The 18,503-nt window shown below is 40.2% G+C and overlaps 1 protein-coding gene across 1 annotated transcript; it reads right to left on the reverse strand.

The window, feature by feature from the left end:
- Positions 1-4,585: 4,585 nt before the first annotated feature.
- On the reverse strand, positions 4,586-16,901 carry spopla (speckle type BTB/POZ protein like a). Its single transcript, XM_089002960.1, has 12 exons — positions 16,735-16,901; positions 15,175-15,245; positions 12,104-12,217; positions 11,851-11,972; positions 11,479-11,630; positions 11,264-11,391; positions 9,931-10,108; positions 9,269-9,324; positions 9,062-9,184; positions 7,517-7,659; positions 7,346-7,399; positions 4,586-6,009 (listed from the first exon to the last, which is right to left on the reverse strand). Exons 3-12 carry the CDS (start codon positions 12,179-12,181, stop codon positions 5,865-5,867), a joined length of 1,179 nt encoding a protein of 392 aa, XP_088859086.1. The 5' UTR covers positions 12,182-12,217; positions 15,175-15,245; positions 16,735-16,901; the 3' UTR covers positions 4,586-5,864.
- Positions 16,902-18,503: the final 1,602 nt, after the last annotated feature.

Consider the following 18,503-nt stretch of genomic DNA (forward strand, 5'->3'; position numbering starts at 1 on the left):
TTATTGATGGACTAATGCTAATATTAAACCACGACTCACAAAAGAAGTCCATAGGAATCATTAATCATTAGCATACGCCTGCTTGCTATATTTGCATTTGTGCATTCATCCTTCACTCTCGCCATCATTATGGTGCACTGCAAACAGTTTGTTTGCCGGATGAATATGAAGCCATCGTGCCACATTCAAGTGTAAGTGTGACACACAATTATCTACGCTTGACATGTTCTCCGAACAGGCTTCCTTTTATTGAGTTTAAATGTGTGGGCAAAAAAAAAAAAAAGAGTAGTGAGGATGACGTCACCGTGGACATTTAATAAGGAAATAAACAAACACACGCGGGTTTGACTTGACAGTCTTTGTATCAAACCTTGTCTTTTAGTGAAGTGTGTCATGTGCTAAGACTGTTAAAGGACAACCGACGTCTCCGGATAAATTGTGTCCATAATTTGTAAAATGGCTTCAAATGACTTCTACTGAGCATATTTTACAAATATTCCGCTATATTTTCCATTTTAAGACTTGCACTGAATATTCAGGAAGTCACGAAAGAACCTCGCTTGACCGTAAAAAAAGATGCATTGTAGCGGCCAGAAGAGGACGTCCAAGCGCCAAATAAGGAATTTATCAGCCTGTGGAAACGGAGGTGGCCACAGGAGGTCGCCATTGTGTGCCTCTTTTTTTGGGTGAGAGATTTTCCCCCAATGTTGCCTCAAAATGGCAAAAATAAATTCTTTAATCGATTGCAAACATGTATGCTTTCCTCTTCAGAACTATTTGAATCATATTCATGACTGGATGTGTAACAAGAAAGCATATTCTCCGAATCTGAAGCCATTGTTTTGATTCTCCAGCAATGCAAGCCATCTTGGCATGACGTTATGAACTGGGAGCGGGACTTTCTGAAAATGCCCAATTCGCAGCTCAATTTTTTGCAAATTTTGGACACTTTAAGTCATTTTTATTGGTGTTTTGCATTTGAATAAAAATAACATACTGCGTGTTTTGGGTATTTTAGATGCATTAAAACATTTTTCTGACGTCAATTAGGAAACAAAAAATCTACGTCGGGTGTCCTTTGAAGTTCAGTATTTTTTTTGTCATGTTATCAAATATCAGTTCTAAACAGTTGCAAATGATTTAACTGGCAACAGCTATGTGCTTTTACATACTATGCGTGTGTATGTGTGTGTTTGTGTGTGTGTGTGTGTGTGTGTGTGTGTGTGTGTGCGCGCGCGTATGTGTGCATGGCATTTGTGAACTACTGAATTGTACCCCAATAAAAGACTGCTGACAAATATTCCAGTACAAAAGCAGTCATTTTCACCAACTGGGGGTGGGACTTTCTGAAAATGCCCAATTCGTAGCTCAATTTTTTGCAGATTTTGTTGTTTTGCATTTAACTAGAAATATCATAGTGCGTGTTTTGGGTATTTTGGATGCTATAAAACGTTTTTCTGGTGTCAGTTAAAAAACAAAAAAGTGACGTCGGTTGTCCTTTAAAAGACAGCTGAAGGCCACATGTACAATTTTGGTTTGTCTGTATTTTATCCTCCTCTACCCCTCCATCAGCTGTACAGTGAAAAGATCCATGCAGGAAGGGACTTGTATCATATGAAAATATCAATATCAATTTGGGTTTGTCTTTTGAGTTCCTCCTCCTGTGTATATCCTGTGTATTAAAGTGTTGAAAAATGAAAAAAGAGAAATCATGTACATCTTTAAGTGAACTGATTGTTCCTCTGAATTCTGGTGTATGTAGATAAATGTCCGATGTACGTACCTACCGTATTTGACTTCCTGGTTGCTTTGTTTTTTTTGGACAGTCTAAAAACCTTAATACAACTGTAAATAACGTTAAAGTCGAAGTCGGAATATTTTTTGTTGAAGTTCTGTGCCCCTATCCCCTTAGTCGAAGCATAATATTCTGATTATATGGTGTTTGTGCAATATGAATTAAGAATAGAGAAAAAAATCCATCCATTATTATTCATCCAATGGGACGACTATTTTCCTTTCAACTGTTATTTTCTATTGATTAAAAATTACTTCAGGTTAGCCTAATGTCTGAGGTAGCGATCGTCACAGCTCACCTCTGTTCTGATTTGGACACGTGATTTGCAAGATGAGTTGCAAACATCTGTGATGTTATTTTGAGTTGACAGCAAGTGGCAGTAAAAGGCAAAATGATATAAAAAGCATGTGCATTTTTATCATTAATTCATGTCCCACAAATGCAATGTTCATCAGAATACTTTGTTTCAACGAATACAGTGCAAAGAAAATATCATGTTTGGATTTTTTAAACACTACCTCCCTTTTAGATATATAGCTCAATGTCAGAAAAAAAGTGTTCAATCGTCACCAAAATAAATGATTTCATGCGTACTTGTGTCCATGTCAAACTCTGTAAAAATCAGATCAATCGCCTCGATATTTTAGATTTTCAGGGCTTTAAGTGTTTTATTCATTAAACAACATTTAAAGGACAACCGACGACTCCGGACAAGTTGTGTCCATAATTTGTAAAATGGCTTCAAATGACTTCTACTGAGCGTATTTTACAATGATTCCACCGCATATAGCGATATTTTCCGTTTTAAGACTCGCACTGAATATTCAGGAAGTCTTGTTTTTGAGTTGGTGACGAGTCCGTACGTGACATCACGAAAGGACCACGCTTGACCGTAAAAAAGACGCATTTTAGCGGTCCTTCCATCACGTCAATGTATTTTGCTGTACTTGTTTGGTCTGGGGACCTCGTGTTGCACCTAAAAGTCGCCAGACGGCCAGAAGAGGGCGACCAAGCGCCTTATAAGGAATTTATCAGCCTGTGGAAACGGAGGTGGCCACAGGAGGTCGCCATTTTGTGCCTCTTTTTTTGTGTGAGAAATTTCTCCCAAATGTTGCCTCAAAATGGCACAAATAAATTCTTTAATCGATTGCAAACATGTATGCTTTCCTCTTCAGAACTATTTGAATCATATTCATAATTGGATGTGTAACAAGAAAGCATATTCTCCGAATCTGAAGCCCTTGTTTTGATTCACTTGCAATGCAAGACGTCTTGGCGCGACGTCAGGAACTGGGGGCGGGACTTTCTGAAAATGCCCAATTCGCAGCTCAATTTTTTTGCAGATTTTGGACACTAAGTCATTTTTATTGGTGTTTTGCATTTGACTAAAAATATCATACTGCGTGTTTTGGGTATTTTAGATGCTATAAAACGTTTTTCTGATGTCAGTTAAAAAACAAAAAAGTGACGTCGGTTGTCCTTTAAGTATCTTTTGTGAGTGCCGATTGAGAAGGAAATGGCTGAAAATCCATAAAATCTTAAATATTTGGGCACTCGTTTTCAATTTTCAGAGGTTCAAGTGGGCATAAGTACAGAACTGCACATGAATTTATCACAGTTTTCAAACATTTTGCATTTTTATATCAGCATTTTAGACTGTCCCCTTTTTTGTTCTTAAATTTGTTCCAATGGAGCCCTGTGCTGTGTATACTGTAAGTACAAATGTTGCATTTTTAATGGGAGTCGCAGGGGGTGAGATTACTTCAATAGGCAATGATTCCATTGTCAATTTATGGAATTAAAGTTGATTTAAGCTTCACCAGAGTTTGTCTGTGTTCACGTCACCTGCATTGCTATTTAGTTTATTTTATTCCTACAAGGACGTCTCGGCAGACTAATCGACTAATCGACAGACTAATCGTTTTCACAAATGCAAGTTACCGAAGCTTCTTAATAGCCAATACATCTGTGTCCGCAGGCGTGTGATTACCAGAGGTACACCTCAGGGAGCACATCCATTCTGCTGGGGCTGCAGGCGACAGGCTTCTTTTCATTGGCTCCCATTACTCTTATCTGATCAGGGCCAGGTATCCTTTCCTTCGCCATGAAGATACTCCCAGGTCGCCCTGACCGACAGGGCCCGCATCCTTCCATCAGCACACACTTTTATCACTCACACTTAAACATTACGCCCCGGCATGAAGGCTAATTTTCCAATGTCATAATGTACATCCAAAGGACAAACATTCACCATCCAAAGTTCGGAGGAATTGTGCTTGCATCAGTGCTGCAATTTCAATTTCATTTACAAAAAAAAAAAAAAAAAAAAAACACTGATTCATGAAGCCACAAGGGCCTCTCAAAAAAGTAGCATGTTCTCTCAAAGTTCATTTCTTTCAATTATAAAATTAAAATATAAACAAAATGGTGGGAAAATATTAAAAATTGGGCTGTTACAATTACTATAATCAGTTTTGATCTGTTCACGATTTTGTTGGTTTTGCAGAATTAATCAGGTTCAAACTTGTTAAAAGGTGGCTCAGTACACACCCTGAGGATTAGGAAAAGTAGGATTTGAATGCACACTTTCGAGGGGTAGCAGGTGGACATGTCTAGCTTGCCACTCACCATGTACTTTGAAAAATGTTAGCTTTTACGTCATGTGGAACAAGCTCGGTTTGGTCTGCTTCCATGTGAAGACTACCAATCACCAGCTCCAGTTTGTGCAGAGGAAAACATGACCTATGAATTTGAATTTGAAAAAAAAAAAAAAAAAAAACAAGACATGGACATTGGAAAATGTTTTATTTGCTTTAACTGCAGCCATTTGTGCGGACAGTTTCCATCTCACTGCTTCCATACATTTAAACATGTTGACACAACGCAAAATGATGCTGCCCTCTTATTGTACAAACGCTCCTGGTGTGTTTGTGTCACGTCCACGCTACAATGAACCAAAACAAAAAGGACAAGCTCTCATTCTGAACAAATGACATCGCCGGCAAAAGTGATGCGCAGCATCCAACAAGTCTCCGATCATGTTTAGAGGACCGTTTGTTTTGTGCATGTTCAATTCTTTTAATTCTGCACCAATGTCAGAAAATACGTTATTTAAAAAAAAAAAAATCTTGAACTCACTCCTCAACAATAACATGACCATTTTCCACTTTCGACTAAACCACAATATCATGAGAATATATATTTGCAGGTTGGCAATACTGAAGTGTTCTTGTTCCAATTGAATTGAAGTTTGTTCGCAGACATGAGCAGAATATGTTGTTTAGATGTGAGCCTGGTTTAATACCCAGCAATATTTCCATTGCTTAATTAAATAAGGGTGAAAGACACAGGGTCTTCCTAAATGGATGTTGTATTTTTTCCCCACACAGACGCAACACAACAGATATAATGGTCTTCTGAGGATGCTTCAGCTGTCGTTTACATAGAAATGGTGCCATCAATATGGGGCATACACATATTTTAAAAAGTGTTAAGAACTGACCTTGCACTGAAAGTGTTCATGCTCTTTAATGTCTGGTCACAAAACGGGCTAAACATTACAAATATATAATATTTCCCATTTAGTTCAACCTTTTGTTACGTTCCTATCGAACTCCATATGGAAACGACTATTGAAGGGAACTAGTGCAACCTGGAGGAGGCCTGATCTTTGTGACAAGGCAGGCACAGAGTAAAATAGACATAATGAACTTTGGAGCAACTCCAGAGCAATGGCAGATATATTAAGGCCATTTTGAAGAATTTAATGGAAAAAGAAAAAAAAAACTGAAAAAACAAACAATAAAAAAACAACAGTAGCAGACAGCTTGACTTGCTACCCACCCTGAATACAAGACAGTTGGGGCAACAAAGCAAGACTGTCTTTTTTTTCCTTTTCCTTTTGTCCCCGCTCACTTCCTAAGTCCATTGTGCCAGCCTCCCCCACATCCAGGCTGAGAAGGGCCACTCTTCTCGATTCAAGTGTGTTCAGTTTTGGTGGAATTGGAAAAAAATGGTGGCATCCTCACAACTAGTCTTTTCCTCTGCAGAGCCAGCGAGTCCCAGGACGTCACGACTGTTTTAAACGCTTCCGAGGAGGGCCGAAGGGCGGGCACTGCGCCAAGGCTAGGGCGCGGAATGTCTCGGCCACCAAGTGAGGGTGCGACTGGATCATTGACTTCCAGCCCGCAGTCTCCATTATGTCTGTAGCGTGGCTGCCAGCACAAACACAATCAGCTTAATGCTCAGACATTAAAAATCAATAAACAGAAATGAGGTGCTGAAGCAAATAAGCGGCATGGGAATTTGAAATGCATATACATTTGTTTTTTTGCCACAGCTCAGAAAAGGGTCTTTGAGCTTTTTAAAGTTAGAGGGAGTTGACGTTTCCTTTCAAACTAAACCGGATTAAAAGACAATTTACACATCGTATATTTAAAACAACCAGCTTAGTCTTTTAGTTTTCTGATGCTAAAGCATCTGCGCTACAGAGCTTAAACCCTTTCAGCAACACGTTTGAACACCAATGGCATAGCAGCTCATGTAGACAAAACATAATGGTACTCGGCCGTATTCTTGATCCTCTGCAAAAAACAACTAGTATTTAGTGTTGTGTTGCTGAGCTCAAAGATGGTGAAACGTCTTTGTGTGTGTCATATACTGCCCTGGCCATGCTGTGCACCACAAAAAGTAAAACACTGGCCACTACATGAATGCAATATCTGCACACTCTTAAATATAAAGTCATTATGTAAACTATTTGTGGATCATACAGTCAAAGATTTATGCAATTAAAAAGTATGTGATGCAATTAAGCATGGCTAAATTCTTACTAGATGCTGATTCATGTTTTTATTATTTATAATCCATTAACTAAGATTGATGTTCATTTGCTAATCATTTTATGAGATACATTAAAGATGTGTTTAATGTGATGGAAATAAACACAATGGAACATTTTAAGAACAACAAATGGATTCAAATAAATTATTAAATGATGTTGAATAAGTTGCATGTTTTAACACCAATAATTATATATTTTTTTGAATATATATGGATTCAAATGGTAATTTTTCGACCACAATCCATGCAAAAATTATTCCAGCATGTGGGCTTGGTGGATCGGTTGAAAGAACGGAGTGGGACGCGGATGTTGCAGCTATACCAGTGGATCAAAAAGCAGACTTCAAATTAATGGGTGGCAGGATGTCCAGATTATTTCTTCCCTGATTGGTTAGATGAAATCTCATGGCTCTCAACACCTGAGATGGACACCCAAGAAGTGCCACCAGAACACACAAATATGAATTAGAAAGGCTAACTTGGCGCCTGCGCTCCACCCATTTACAATGGGAGAAAAGGCTCCATTTGCAGGGTTTCTTTGGGTACGAATCTATTAATAACTTGGACACACTGATACGACAGCTCAAAGTGAGAAGGCAAATAGTGCGGCGTCCGCCAGCGCTGAAACAATGAATTCTAATGCATCTGCGAGGGGTCCAGATAAGAGTGTGTTATTCATCTTGTGTCACATATCAGCTAATTACATACTTGCTATTCCAGTTCTTTCCATCTTTACAGCCCAGCTGTCTGAGGACACTGCACCTATGGCAAGGAGATAAAAAGGTAAGCATTCAGGGATGGTAAACAGAAATGGCAGCAGAAATTCATCACGGGAGTTTTTACCCTCCAGCCCCTCCCTCCTCTTCCGCAGATACTTGCCTGTTGATAAAATCTATGGCTTGTGCTTTGAGCTGCTCGGCACTGTGCAAGTCTGCAAGGATGAGGGTGTCGGCCACATTCTCCACCGAGAGGCTGTTGCACAAGGCCTCTTCACACATGACTTTTAGACGCTCCAGAGCGTACTGGAAGCACACGAGAGAGCAAGCGCTTAGCCATCGTGGTGCTGTGCAAGCATGAACCAGCAGAAGATAGTGATTAAAATAATGACAAGAAAGGAAGCGGTGAGCTCCAAACTGCAATTACACTACTTGGAAAAATGTATTGAGACATCTGACTGAAGAGAATATGAAGTCATTCCCATATGTGTATTTTTAATATATATCTTTGCTTGCCCATTGTAATGTATACACTTGTGATTATAGTGTGGTGTATAGCTTTACTTCAATTTAATTTCCACTGCGGTGATGAATTTTAGGCCTCATCCCACAGTCAGTCCAAAACATCTTAATATGACTCATAAAGCCTTGACTTGGATAAGGTTATTCTCACTCCTGCCTCAATTGTCAAAATGTTTAATTAAATACATCACATCCGCATGAAAATGTGAATACAAATGTGATCTATCAATGAGGGAGAGAGCACAGAGCGAATGTAACCCTTCAAGCCCAGCATCAACAAAATATGTCAATTGGAGATGGATACACACACTGGTGTCTGCCCAGACAACAAATCAACATCAACTACAGCAAATGCATAAAGATACACTGTACACAAGGTCTAAATGTGCTACAGTGTAGACATGTCCACCATTAAATAATCGTAATAATTGTGTCCAATGGAGAACGATCGAAACTCCTTTGTTTTGTTTCCACTTGTCCTGTTTGGGGTTGTTTGCTGAATGTATGCCCTTGTATGCGGTCAAGATGGTGCTACATTAACTCATTTACTGCCATTCACAAATTTATTCAAGAATTGAAAATATGACGTAGAGCGCAATTTCTGATCCGAATTTGTTTGTGTTTTATTTTTTCATGCTTGGGTGCCGATAAAGCGCTGGCCATGGCTTCTGTCAATGTTTTTTTCTTTTCCGCAAGGGGGCAGCATTTGCCTTTTTTTCCATGTAAGCGCAGTGTTCCATCTTCCACTGTTGTTAACGCGCCATATAAACCGTACTGGTCAACCGTATGTATTGCATTATATTTTGTACAGTTGCCCTCATTTCCAGACCCATATAATTTAGGAATTAACTCTTTTTTCTGATGAAAGAAGAGAGTCTAAAGTTTATAACACTGTATTGAATGTTTATGTCGTCATAAAACTCAAGATTCTGTGGGTTATGGAATTCAAACGAAAATGAAAAAAACCCTGGCACTGGAGTGGACACATTTTTGCGTGTCTGGCAGTGAATGAGTTAAGGACTAAATATTTTATAAGGTGCAAGTTTCTGTACAAGGTTTCTCACAATGATTCTTGTTGGAAAGTTCTGGTAATGAGATTCAGAAACAAAACGAAATAGAATAAAAATAACAGACATGGCAGTTTCTGCTTTACAGGTTTGCAAAAGCAACATGCTTTTGTGCTCACTTTGTCTGCGGCTGCCAGCAGGTTGTCCGCCATCTTCTCTAGGTTTGGGGCCTTTCCTGTGTAGATGAAGCCCATCATTTCCTTGAAGACGTCGGGGTCGACGTCACTGATGTCGACACGATTCTGGACGGAGGAAAATAATGTTTTTTTTTCAAAGAAGACAACTTCAAAATAAACTTCTAAATACAGTAATGAGTCACTTTGTACCTTTTTACTCTCTTCCATTTCATGCTCAAACATCGCATTGAAGACAGGCGACCTTGCTGTGAAAAACACACATCCAAGAGTGATAAATATAACAGCAGTCAACAAAAAAAATATTTATCAGTGAGCAGCACTTGTCAATGTGTTAAATCAGAGTTAGTGCTGTGCCGTCCACTTTCCCCCCGGGACCACCCGCCCCATCATCTGACCAAAGCAGCTGTTGCAACCATGTCGAATGGATACAGGATGAAATAGTCAGCAAAGCCTTCACTCTTCAGAATCACAGTTACTTGGGTCAAGCGGGGTAGTCGGGTGGATTAGCACCTTTTGCAGAAGCAGGCTGCTTCAAACCTGCCAGGCGGTATAGACCCTTGGTAGCCTTTCAAGGTACTTACAGCTTTGTGAGGGAAGCCATTCCGAAGAGGCATGGCATGTCTCACAAAGGCCATTTTCAGCACTTCTCTGTCATGGGCGATTGTTACACACCTTCAGACCGACATTTGGAGCGCAGGATATAGTACGCCTCACTAAATGGATTTGTGTGGAGGAAGCATCTTCATGTCAAGGTACTACAATTACCCATATTAAAGCCTGCATTCCTGATGGTTACTTCAAAACAGGCACATTCTATTAAAAGGGCTTAGGATAACTTGAGTCCTTCATACCTGCCAGGATGGATTTGTGGGCTTTGAACTCCTGCCCTCCCACATAGAGGCTGCAGTCTGTGAAGCGTGAACACTCCCAAAGATTACCCAGGTCATCCGACAGCTGACAGTCAGGTACCTTCAGCATGTTCATGTTGGACTGGCCAGAAATGTTCACAGAATCTTGGACAACACTGACCTGCTCAGAAGACAACATATTTGGGCAGAACAATATGACAGAAAAGTGTATAATGATAGAAGTAATTCATAATAGTTGGTATTGATATACAGTGTGACATATGTGATGATAATTGCAGCATAGACCTAGTATTATATTGCAGCCTCCGACTATGGAACGCAGTATGCCAAAATTGGGGTTTGTTTCCTGACTAATGTTTTTGTACTAAACATTTTATTGATTTAGTGTCTACTGTGATACATATTGATCATGATTTATTGCTCAGCTCAACGACACATTTATAGTACAGTCATAGAAAACAAACATCCAGATAAGTGAAACCAGATGCACGCTTATCAGCTCCGTCTGTGGCTTTTAGGTTAATGTTTTGGTCATTTTGAAATGCTGGTGGTGTTCTCACTCTAGTGAAAATATTAGACCGAATATACACCCCACACAAGTGACTCAGGTACTGCAACTAATCCAGCATGGCACATCAATACGAGCTGTTAAAAAATGTTTGCTGTGTCTGTCAGTGCGGTGGAGAAAGGCATTTATGCTGTGGCCTGACCAGCCTATTCCCCAGACCTAAATCCAATTGAACACATCTGGGACATCCATGTCTTGCTCCATCAACTAATGACACATTGCACTAAAAACTGTACGGGAGATGGCTGATGCTTTAGTTTGGGTCTAGATCATCTTCCACTTCATCAGGACCATATCCAGGTGTTGTTGGGGGTTATATCGGCACGTAGAGGCAACACTCATAACTGAGCCTCATTTGTACTTGTTTTAAGGACACTATATCAAGGTTGCAATCGCTTGTAGTGTGCTTTTCCGCTTCAATTTTGAGTGTGACTCCAGATCCAGACCACCATGGGTTAATATATTTGATATTCATTGAAAATTTGTCATTTTTGTTGTCGGTACATTCAACTATGGAAAGACCAAATTGTTCAAAATTAATATTTCATTCAGTCCTAAAATGTGTTATTTTAGTGTTTCCTTTACATTTTTAGGAGTGTGTATATGTAATATGCCCTCTGAATTGTAATAGAAAGGTGAAATGGATACAAATTCCCACGACAAGCATCAATCACACTGCAAAATCATTCCTTTTCCATAATTGCAGGGCAATTAGAGTGGCTATAAAGGCTTAAGATGAACATTTACCTCACAAAATAGAGTTAGTTTGTCATCAGGTAGGAGTCCATTGGCTTCATCCAAGAGGAAATCTCTCCTGATAAACTTTTTAAAGCCCCAGTCTTTGCCTTGGACAAACCGGTAGGCTCTTTGGCTTTCTGCAACAAAAAGAGGAAAGTGTGTTATTTTAAGACAGGACGGCTTTCAAATTTTTCCAAGATGTGTGTGAGGGAATGTGCACTTACCCATTGCTTTTGTCTCCTCTCGTTTTGCATTCAACAAGGAAAACTTGAATTTTGCTCTTACTTCACTTTTTGGACAACTAACAAGAAGTAAATACAATGACAGATAATCTTTGCTTTCATCATCAAGTCCCTTTGGATTGACTCGCAAACACCTGGAAAGGAAAACCAAAGCCATCAGTAAAAATCAAAAACAACTGCTGGATTCGAGAGACACTTACAGAAAACTTGTGCAAAAACTGTGGTGTTTTTGATTTAAGTGTATAATATTTGTAGAAAACCTCACTTTTTATTTAAAAGCTTTTTTAAATACACGGACCATAATGTTAATCTCACAATAGTACATATTTTCAACTATACGAATGAGCCACTGACCACTTCATTTTGTCATTAGGGCCAGAGGAGAAGGTTGAGCTCTTCAGCACCTCGCCCATTTCTTCTCTGCAAAAGCTGAAGTTGTTTATGGTCCACATGTAGGAAAATTTGACAACCTTGACCTTGGCAGCAAATGAAGAAACATAAGGTGTGTTTAGTATAACGTACATGATCTGAAATCACTTAACAAGCTTGAAAAGTGATGGCATGGCTTCTGTTGCGAAAACAGAATTGAAGTGTTGATTGCTCCAACCTGTGTGTAACACCAGCTCTCTGCCACAGGTCCACTTGACATCTCCCCAGGAGGAGGGGGTGTGGGAACCCGTGACATCTCCACTTTGGAGGTAGCACTCTTGTGTCTGAAGCACTAGGCAGGACAAAATGAAAATTTATTTGACTGCTTCCTTGACACCAAAGTTGAGCAACTTACTTTTTAGTGTGATAGATACAAGAAAAATGTCAACAAACTTCTAAGTGAGACTTATGCAGGACAAGTAACGAAATAGGCTACTATCGTGTACAGAGACATCTTGCTTTCTTTCACGAGTTTATTTGTTTTCTAAACTCAAGGGAGTCACCAAGGGATCCTGCTTTGAAGATCTGGACAACATCAAGATGGCCATGACAATGAAGCTGTGAAGTACGGTACCCTGGAACAACACCCTGAGGAATGTGCGAAGGGATGTATTCACAGCATTGTTGTCAAATGGTGAGTATAGTTTTTTCTTTTTTGAATGTTGCTGTGCCGATGACCATTTTGTGTTTGGGAGCCTTTTACTGAGCAAGTTGCTTGTTCTGTAGCCACAAAGGGACATATGTCTTCTTGTGCCGGTCCCAAGCCCGGATAAATACAGATGGTTGTGTCGGGAAGGGCATCCGACGTAAAAGCTTGGCCAAAACAAACATGCAGATCAAACCTCTCAAGATGGAGGACACTGATTTGCTGTGGCGACCCCTTGAAGGGAAAAGCCGAAAGGAAAATAAGATACTAATTATTCGATGAAACAAATGCCTGTTGTTTCCAATCGAATGTTTTGTAGGGGTGCTTGAGAGACAATGTCAGGATTTTAAGTGTTTTTTAAGGTGGTCTATTTCCCCACACTTAGTTGATGTGTTTGAGAGTTTTAACTCTGTATTTTGAGTATAAGGAGACTGCCATGCAATTCCTTTTCCTTGATTCCAATGGTTGTTAACAATATGATTCATCAGTGCATCCTGATTCAATATTGATTCAACAAACCCTCTATATGGCCTCCTTCATCAAAAAGAACATTTGGACGTACATTTTCGTGGGAAAGCAGGTTTAAGAATATTTTAGAGGCTCAAACCATGCACAATATGGATTACAAAAACAAAAATTTATGCTGGAGTTGCAGTCCCAAAGTTGTACAGTTTTGAAGACAGCTGTTTTGGAGTTGTTGCAGTCAGCAGAAAGAATGCCACTACTATGTTACGGTTAGACTTCCAGAAGGACTGACTTATACCTATAATTTATCAGGGTCGCAATGAGCCATTGTTGGTGAACCACAACCGACCGTGGCTCAGCATATTCATGATATGAAATGTTAAGTTTCAATGCTGATTTCTTTATATTGATTTGATGTTATTTTGGCACGCTTTTTCCCACTATTAAATCAAACTGAATATTTAGCATTTCACAGTTACTGAAGTCTATCTCTTATTGAAGCCATTCCTTTGAGGTTTTAACTTGACCTGCAAAAAAAGCCATTCTGCAAAAAAAATATGAATGATGATTGACCAGACTAAAAATATTGAATGTTTAACACTAAAGTGCAAAAACTTGTTTACATTTTTGATTTGGCCACTGAGGGGAGTGTCTGTGAGCTTTTTGTACAACAGTCATCGAGGGGCCATCGAGTCACTGTTAATGTAGACCCCACAATTCCCGTAAAGCAACTTTCTTCAGATGCTTCAATTCTTATGAAGAACTTTGTACAGCCCATTCTCTCTCCTGACCGTGCCAAAATATTGACAACTTAAAAAGCACATTACTCAGGTGATATCTTGCAACTTATAAATAATTGCTGTCGCAGAAACACAATTAAGAGCTGGTTGGCATGGTTCTCTATGGCAGGTCCATCTTGTCATGTGGGTCTCATTGGAAAATGAATTGCCTGCCCTGTTCTATGAAGTCTAATACCAAAATTAACAAAGCATATGACGACCAGGAAACGATCACTTCCAGAGTGTATAATTCTGACTGCTTCGATACCTTAATCACTCTGTTAGGACTGATCGAACAGGTCGTCTGGCTTTGTTAACAGAAGACAATCCAAAGTAGTGGTAAAAATAGTATGAACCATAATCAGTGAATACAAAGAAAAATTTGCAAGTGTCTCCAAACTGAGAAGAATTTGTAGGTAAACCCGCCCATCCATCCATCCACCCATCCATCCATCCATCCATCCATCCATCCATCCATCCATTCTTTGCCGCTTATCCGACGTTGGGTCGTGGGGGCAGCAGCTTCAGCAGGGAAGCCTAGACTTCCCTCTCCCCAGCCACTGCTTCCAGCTAGTCCTGGCGGATCCCAAGAAGTTCCCAGGCCAGCTGTGAGACATAGTCTATCCAGAGTGTCCTGGGTCGTCCCTGAGGTCTTCTGCCAGTGGGGAATGCCCGGAACACCTCACTAGCTCCTCATCTGGCTTCTCTGTGGAGGAGATGCGGCTCGACTCTGAGCCCCTCTCGGATGACCAAGCTTCTCACCTTATCTCTAAGGGAGAGCCCAGACACCCTACGGAGAAACCTCATTTCGGCCGCTTGTATCCTGGATCTCGTTCTTTCGGTCATGAACCATAGCTCGTGACCATGGGTGAGGGTTGCGATGTGGATCGACTGGTAAATTGAGAGCTTTTTCTTTTGGCTCAGCTCCTTCTTCACCATGACAGATCGGTACCAAGTCCGCATCACAGCAGCCGCCGTACCGATCCGCCTGTCGATCTCTCGCTCCCTTGTACCCTCATTCGTGAACAACACTCCCAGATACTTGATCTCCTCTACTTGAGGCAAGAGCGTCTCCCCAACCCGGAGAGGGCACTCCACCCTGTTCCGACCTGAGAACCATTGTATCAAATTTGGAGGTGCTGATTCTGATCCCAACCGCTTTACACACACACACACACACACACACACACACACACACACACACACACACACACACACACACACACACACACACACACACACACACACACACACACACACACACACACACACACACACACACACACACATTTTTTGTGTAGTGTAGCAGCAACAGCAGTGTACTGCAGAGAAATCTGCAAATGAGAAATAAAAACTGACCTCTAAGCAGTTTTGAGTTATGGATCTAGTTTTTCAAAGGATACTTCATGGTCCCATTTTCATGTTCTAACCTACAAGGAAAGCAGAAGAGACAACTTTGAAATCACTTTGCACATGTGATTAGAAATAGTGAGGCTACGTTCACATGCAACTTGTTTCTTTCTTTTTTTTTTGCAATTCCAATATGTCCGCAATGCATTTGTAGCATGAAGCCTCAACCTCACACATCCAACCCACATGACAAAAAAGCCCAGTATAGGCTCTGTGGGGGGGAGAAAGTGCTTATGAGTTATTACACATGACAATAACATGAAATCACCTTTAGTAGACAACTCCAAGAAATGAGATTGACAACCTCATTTTCAAATATTTTTACGTGCTCCTGCCTTCCTACCCAGATGGTATGACATCATAAAAAGGTGGTACCTCTATATAAAGGACAGGTAAACTATGACACATGGCGTTATTTTTTTGTATATATCAGGGAACATTGGCACTTTGTGAGCATGTGTGTCACATAATGGACACATTGTATTCACATCTGTTCTCGTAGTGTTCATGAGTAGTGTCAATACATAAAAGGATTAGATTTGCCTCCCCAAAAAATTAATGACGCACAATTCCCTGTAGAGTAAATGTAGAACATTGTATCACTAGTAGATGACATTGTATGTAATATTATGACTTAAAAACAAGTATCTTTGAATAAATGTTGAGACCAGTTCTCTTAAAAAAAGCTTGCCTGGTTCAAGCTGTAAATAACATACAAAGTGAATTGTTGTGTCATGTACTTGTATTTATTACAGATGAATAGGAACCCATTGAAGGGGAAGACTAATATGGACAGGTTTGGACAAGTGTAAGCACAGTTTAGAGTGCATCTTGTTGTTTTGCCATTCAAGCAACAAGCGACAGTTTGATTGTAATGAACAAAGTCATATTTCCTCGGATATAATAAGCAAATTTTAATAAGGTATTCATAACACAAGATGGTTAACACCTAATTTATTTTTCACATAACTTAATGGACACTACTTCAGGTGTCACTGTGGTTTACAATCAATATGGTCTCATGTATTTACTATCAACAACGCCCATAAAACACGACATTATTCGGAAAAGATAATTACTCCCAACATATATTTATATGTATATATGATCATGCAAACTAACTAAAGCTGTGGTACTTAATCCAAACTAACATTTCAGCTTGCACGAGCAAATACTGTACAATGTTGCATTAGCGTTGCGTTAGCCATCAAGCATTGCGTTAGCCATCAACCGCGAAAACCGCTAACAACAATTGACATCGATATCGCTGTCACGTATGAAACCAACAAAAGAAATGGGGATGAAAATGACTCCAGTTCTCTTGACAGTGTAAAATAAAGGGCCTATGTTGCTTTTATGACAGAATGCTAGTCGACCGAGCTAACGTAAGCCATCACGTTTCCGTTCGATATGCTGCTGGCAAAACAACGTCTGCTAACTAGCAGCTAGCCTGAGCTAACATGTAAATCGACTCCAAAAAAAGTTGGAAAATACATCGTGACGGCGTACCTTTCAATTTCATACTTCCATATGTATCGAGTAAGGTATCTCGCTTAATGTCACGGGCGATCCTGTTAGCCCCCGTCACTTTGGACTCCTTTTCAGTCAGACTCTTCACAAGGTTTCTTTGTCTAATTTGTATCTGGGCTAGCTTACTGTGTCTGCCTGATCTGAAAGCTAGCTTAACAGGCTACGTGAAGTCTTTACTGCGCACGCGCGATTTTAAAAATGTCAACACACGTGACGTTTTATGTATTTCTTTTTAAGATTTCTTTTGTTGTTAACATCTATTTATTACAAATATAATAAATGGGTTGTTCCAAACTTCATTGCGTTGTCTCTTTTACCGTTTCTAAAACGAAACTTTTAATCGACCACATTCAAAAACCAATGAGTTCAATACAGCAGCACAAACGATTTTAACAAGTGTTCTGCCCACAGTAAAAGTTGTGTCGAATATTATAAAGGTTTACATAAAAAATAATGTAATATATTTATTGATTTCAAACGTCACAATTAGTTTTTTCATACAAACTGTTTTTTTTTTAAATTTGCATTTCGTGATCGCAATGGATTGTGGGTATCGGAAGGTTTTTTTTCCCCATCAGTCGTTGCATTAAGCTCGACTGGTTTTTCTAATTAGTCCGCAAGTGTCACTTTCATTTTTTACACCTTCTTTACACCTTCGAAAACAATGGAAGACTGTTTGTGTTTAGAGGTTTTCGAAAAGTGGTTCGGAGATGGTTTTCCCTCAAGCGTTATCTCTAAAACTTGCTAAATCAAGCTCAAGTTAGTGGTAACGAGCTAATTATCATGCGGAAGTATAGCAAAAACGTCTCCTTTCTCATTGGCGCAAGTTACAGCTGCATTTATGTATGGCACTAGTCAACTTATATTTATTTTCATGAAGCTAATGCACGTTTTAAAGGACAACCGACGTCTCAGGACAAGTTATGTCCATAATTTGTAAAATGGCTTCAAATGACTTCTACTGAGCATATTTTACAAAGATTCCACTGCATATAGCTATATTTTACGTTTTAAGACTCGCACTAAATATTCAGAAAGTCTTATTTTTGAGTTGGTGAGTACGTGACATCACTAAAGGACCGCCTTTGACTAAAAAAGACGCATTGTAGCGGTCCTTCCATCGCGTAAATGTATTGTAACGTTCAGTGCTTGTGTTATGCATGTTTGGGGGCTGGGCTTGTTGGAGTCGCGTGACGACACACACGGAGAGAAGGGAGGGCCCGAGAAAGGGGGTTGCACAGTATGCCTGAGGGAATCTCTGCGCGTGAGTTGTGGCATAACAACAGCTCATGTTTGTGTGTTAAAACTGCTAAGTTTGTTAATAAAAGACCGACTCGCTATACCAGCGACTCTGCGCATCATTTGTCACGCAGAGGGGCATTACATTGGTGTCAGAAGCGCCGGATTTCCCGTCGTACGCCCAATTTAAAAAAACAATGTTCGGCGTCTTCGGTAAAGGAGGAGGCCGTTCAGCACGGCGAGCTATAAAGGTAAAGAAAGAAGCAGCGCCATGCGTGATAGACATGCCAATGTCAAGTGGCACACAGCAAGGTCATTTTTATGATAATCATGTTGGCAATCCGTGCCGAAGTGAGCGCGAGCCCACCATTACGGCGCCACGCCGGGATGTAGCGGCCACAAGGGCTGACGAAAACATTGCTGGCGGCGCCCTGGGGATGGCTTGGCCCCCCATGAAACCCCCCAAGTTCTCCGGGAAAGGAAGTTGGGAGGCTTATCGGGCCCAGTTC

This window comes from Hippocampus bargibanti, linkage group LG08 (genome assembly GCF_051943395.1).
Source record: "Hippocampus bargibanti isolate YZ-2025 linkage group LG08, ASM5194339v1, whole genome shotgun sequence".
Taxonomy (NCBI): domain Eukaryota; kingdom Metazoa; phylum Chordata; class Actinopteri; order Syngnathiformes; family Syngnathidae; genus Hippocampus; species Hippocampus bargibanti.

Excerpts from the sequence above, each read along its gene's own strand:
- spopla (XM_089002960.1), bottom strand. The coding sequence starts at position 12,181 with ATGTCACGGGTTCCCACACCCCCTCCTCCTGGGGAGATGTCAAGTGGA. Across the intron at positions 11,631-11,850 it reads CCTAATGACAAAATGAAGTG|GTGTTTGCGAGTCAATCCAA; the intron begins GTCAGTGGCTCA and ends TTTCCTTTCCAG. Across the intron at positions 9,185-9,268 it reads AAATGGAAGAGAGTAAAAAG|AATCGTGTCGACATCAGTGA; the intron begins GTACAAAGTGAC and ends TCCTCCGTCCAG.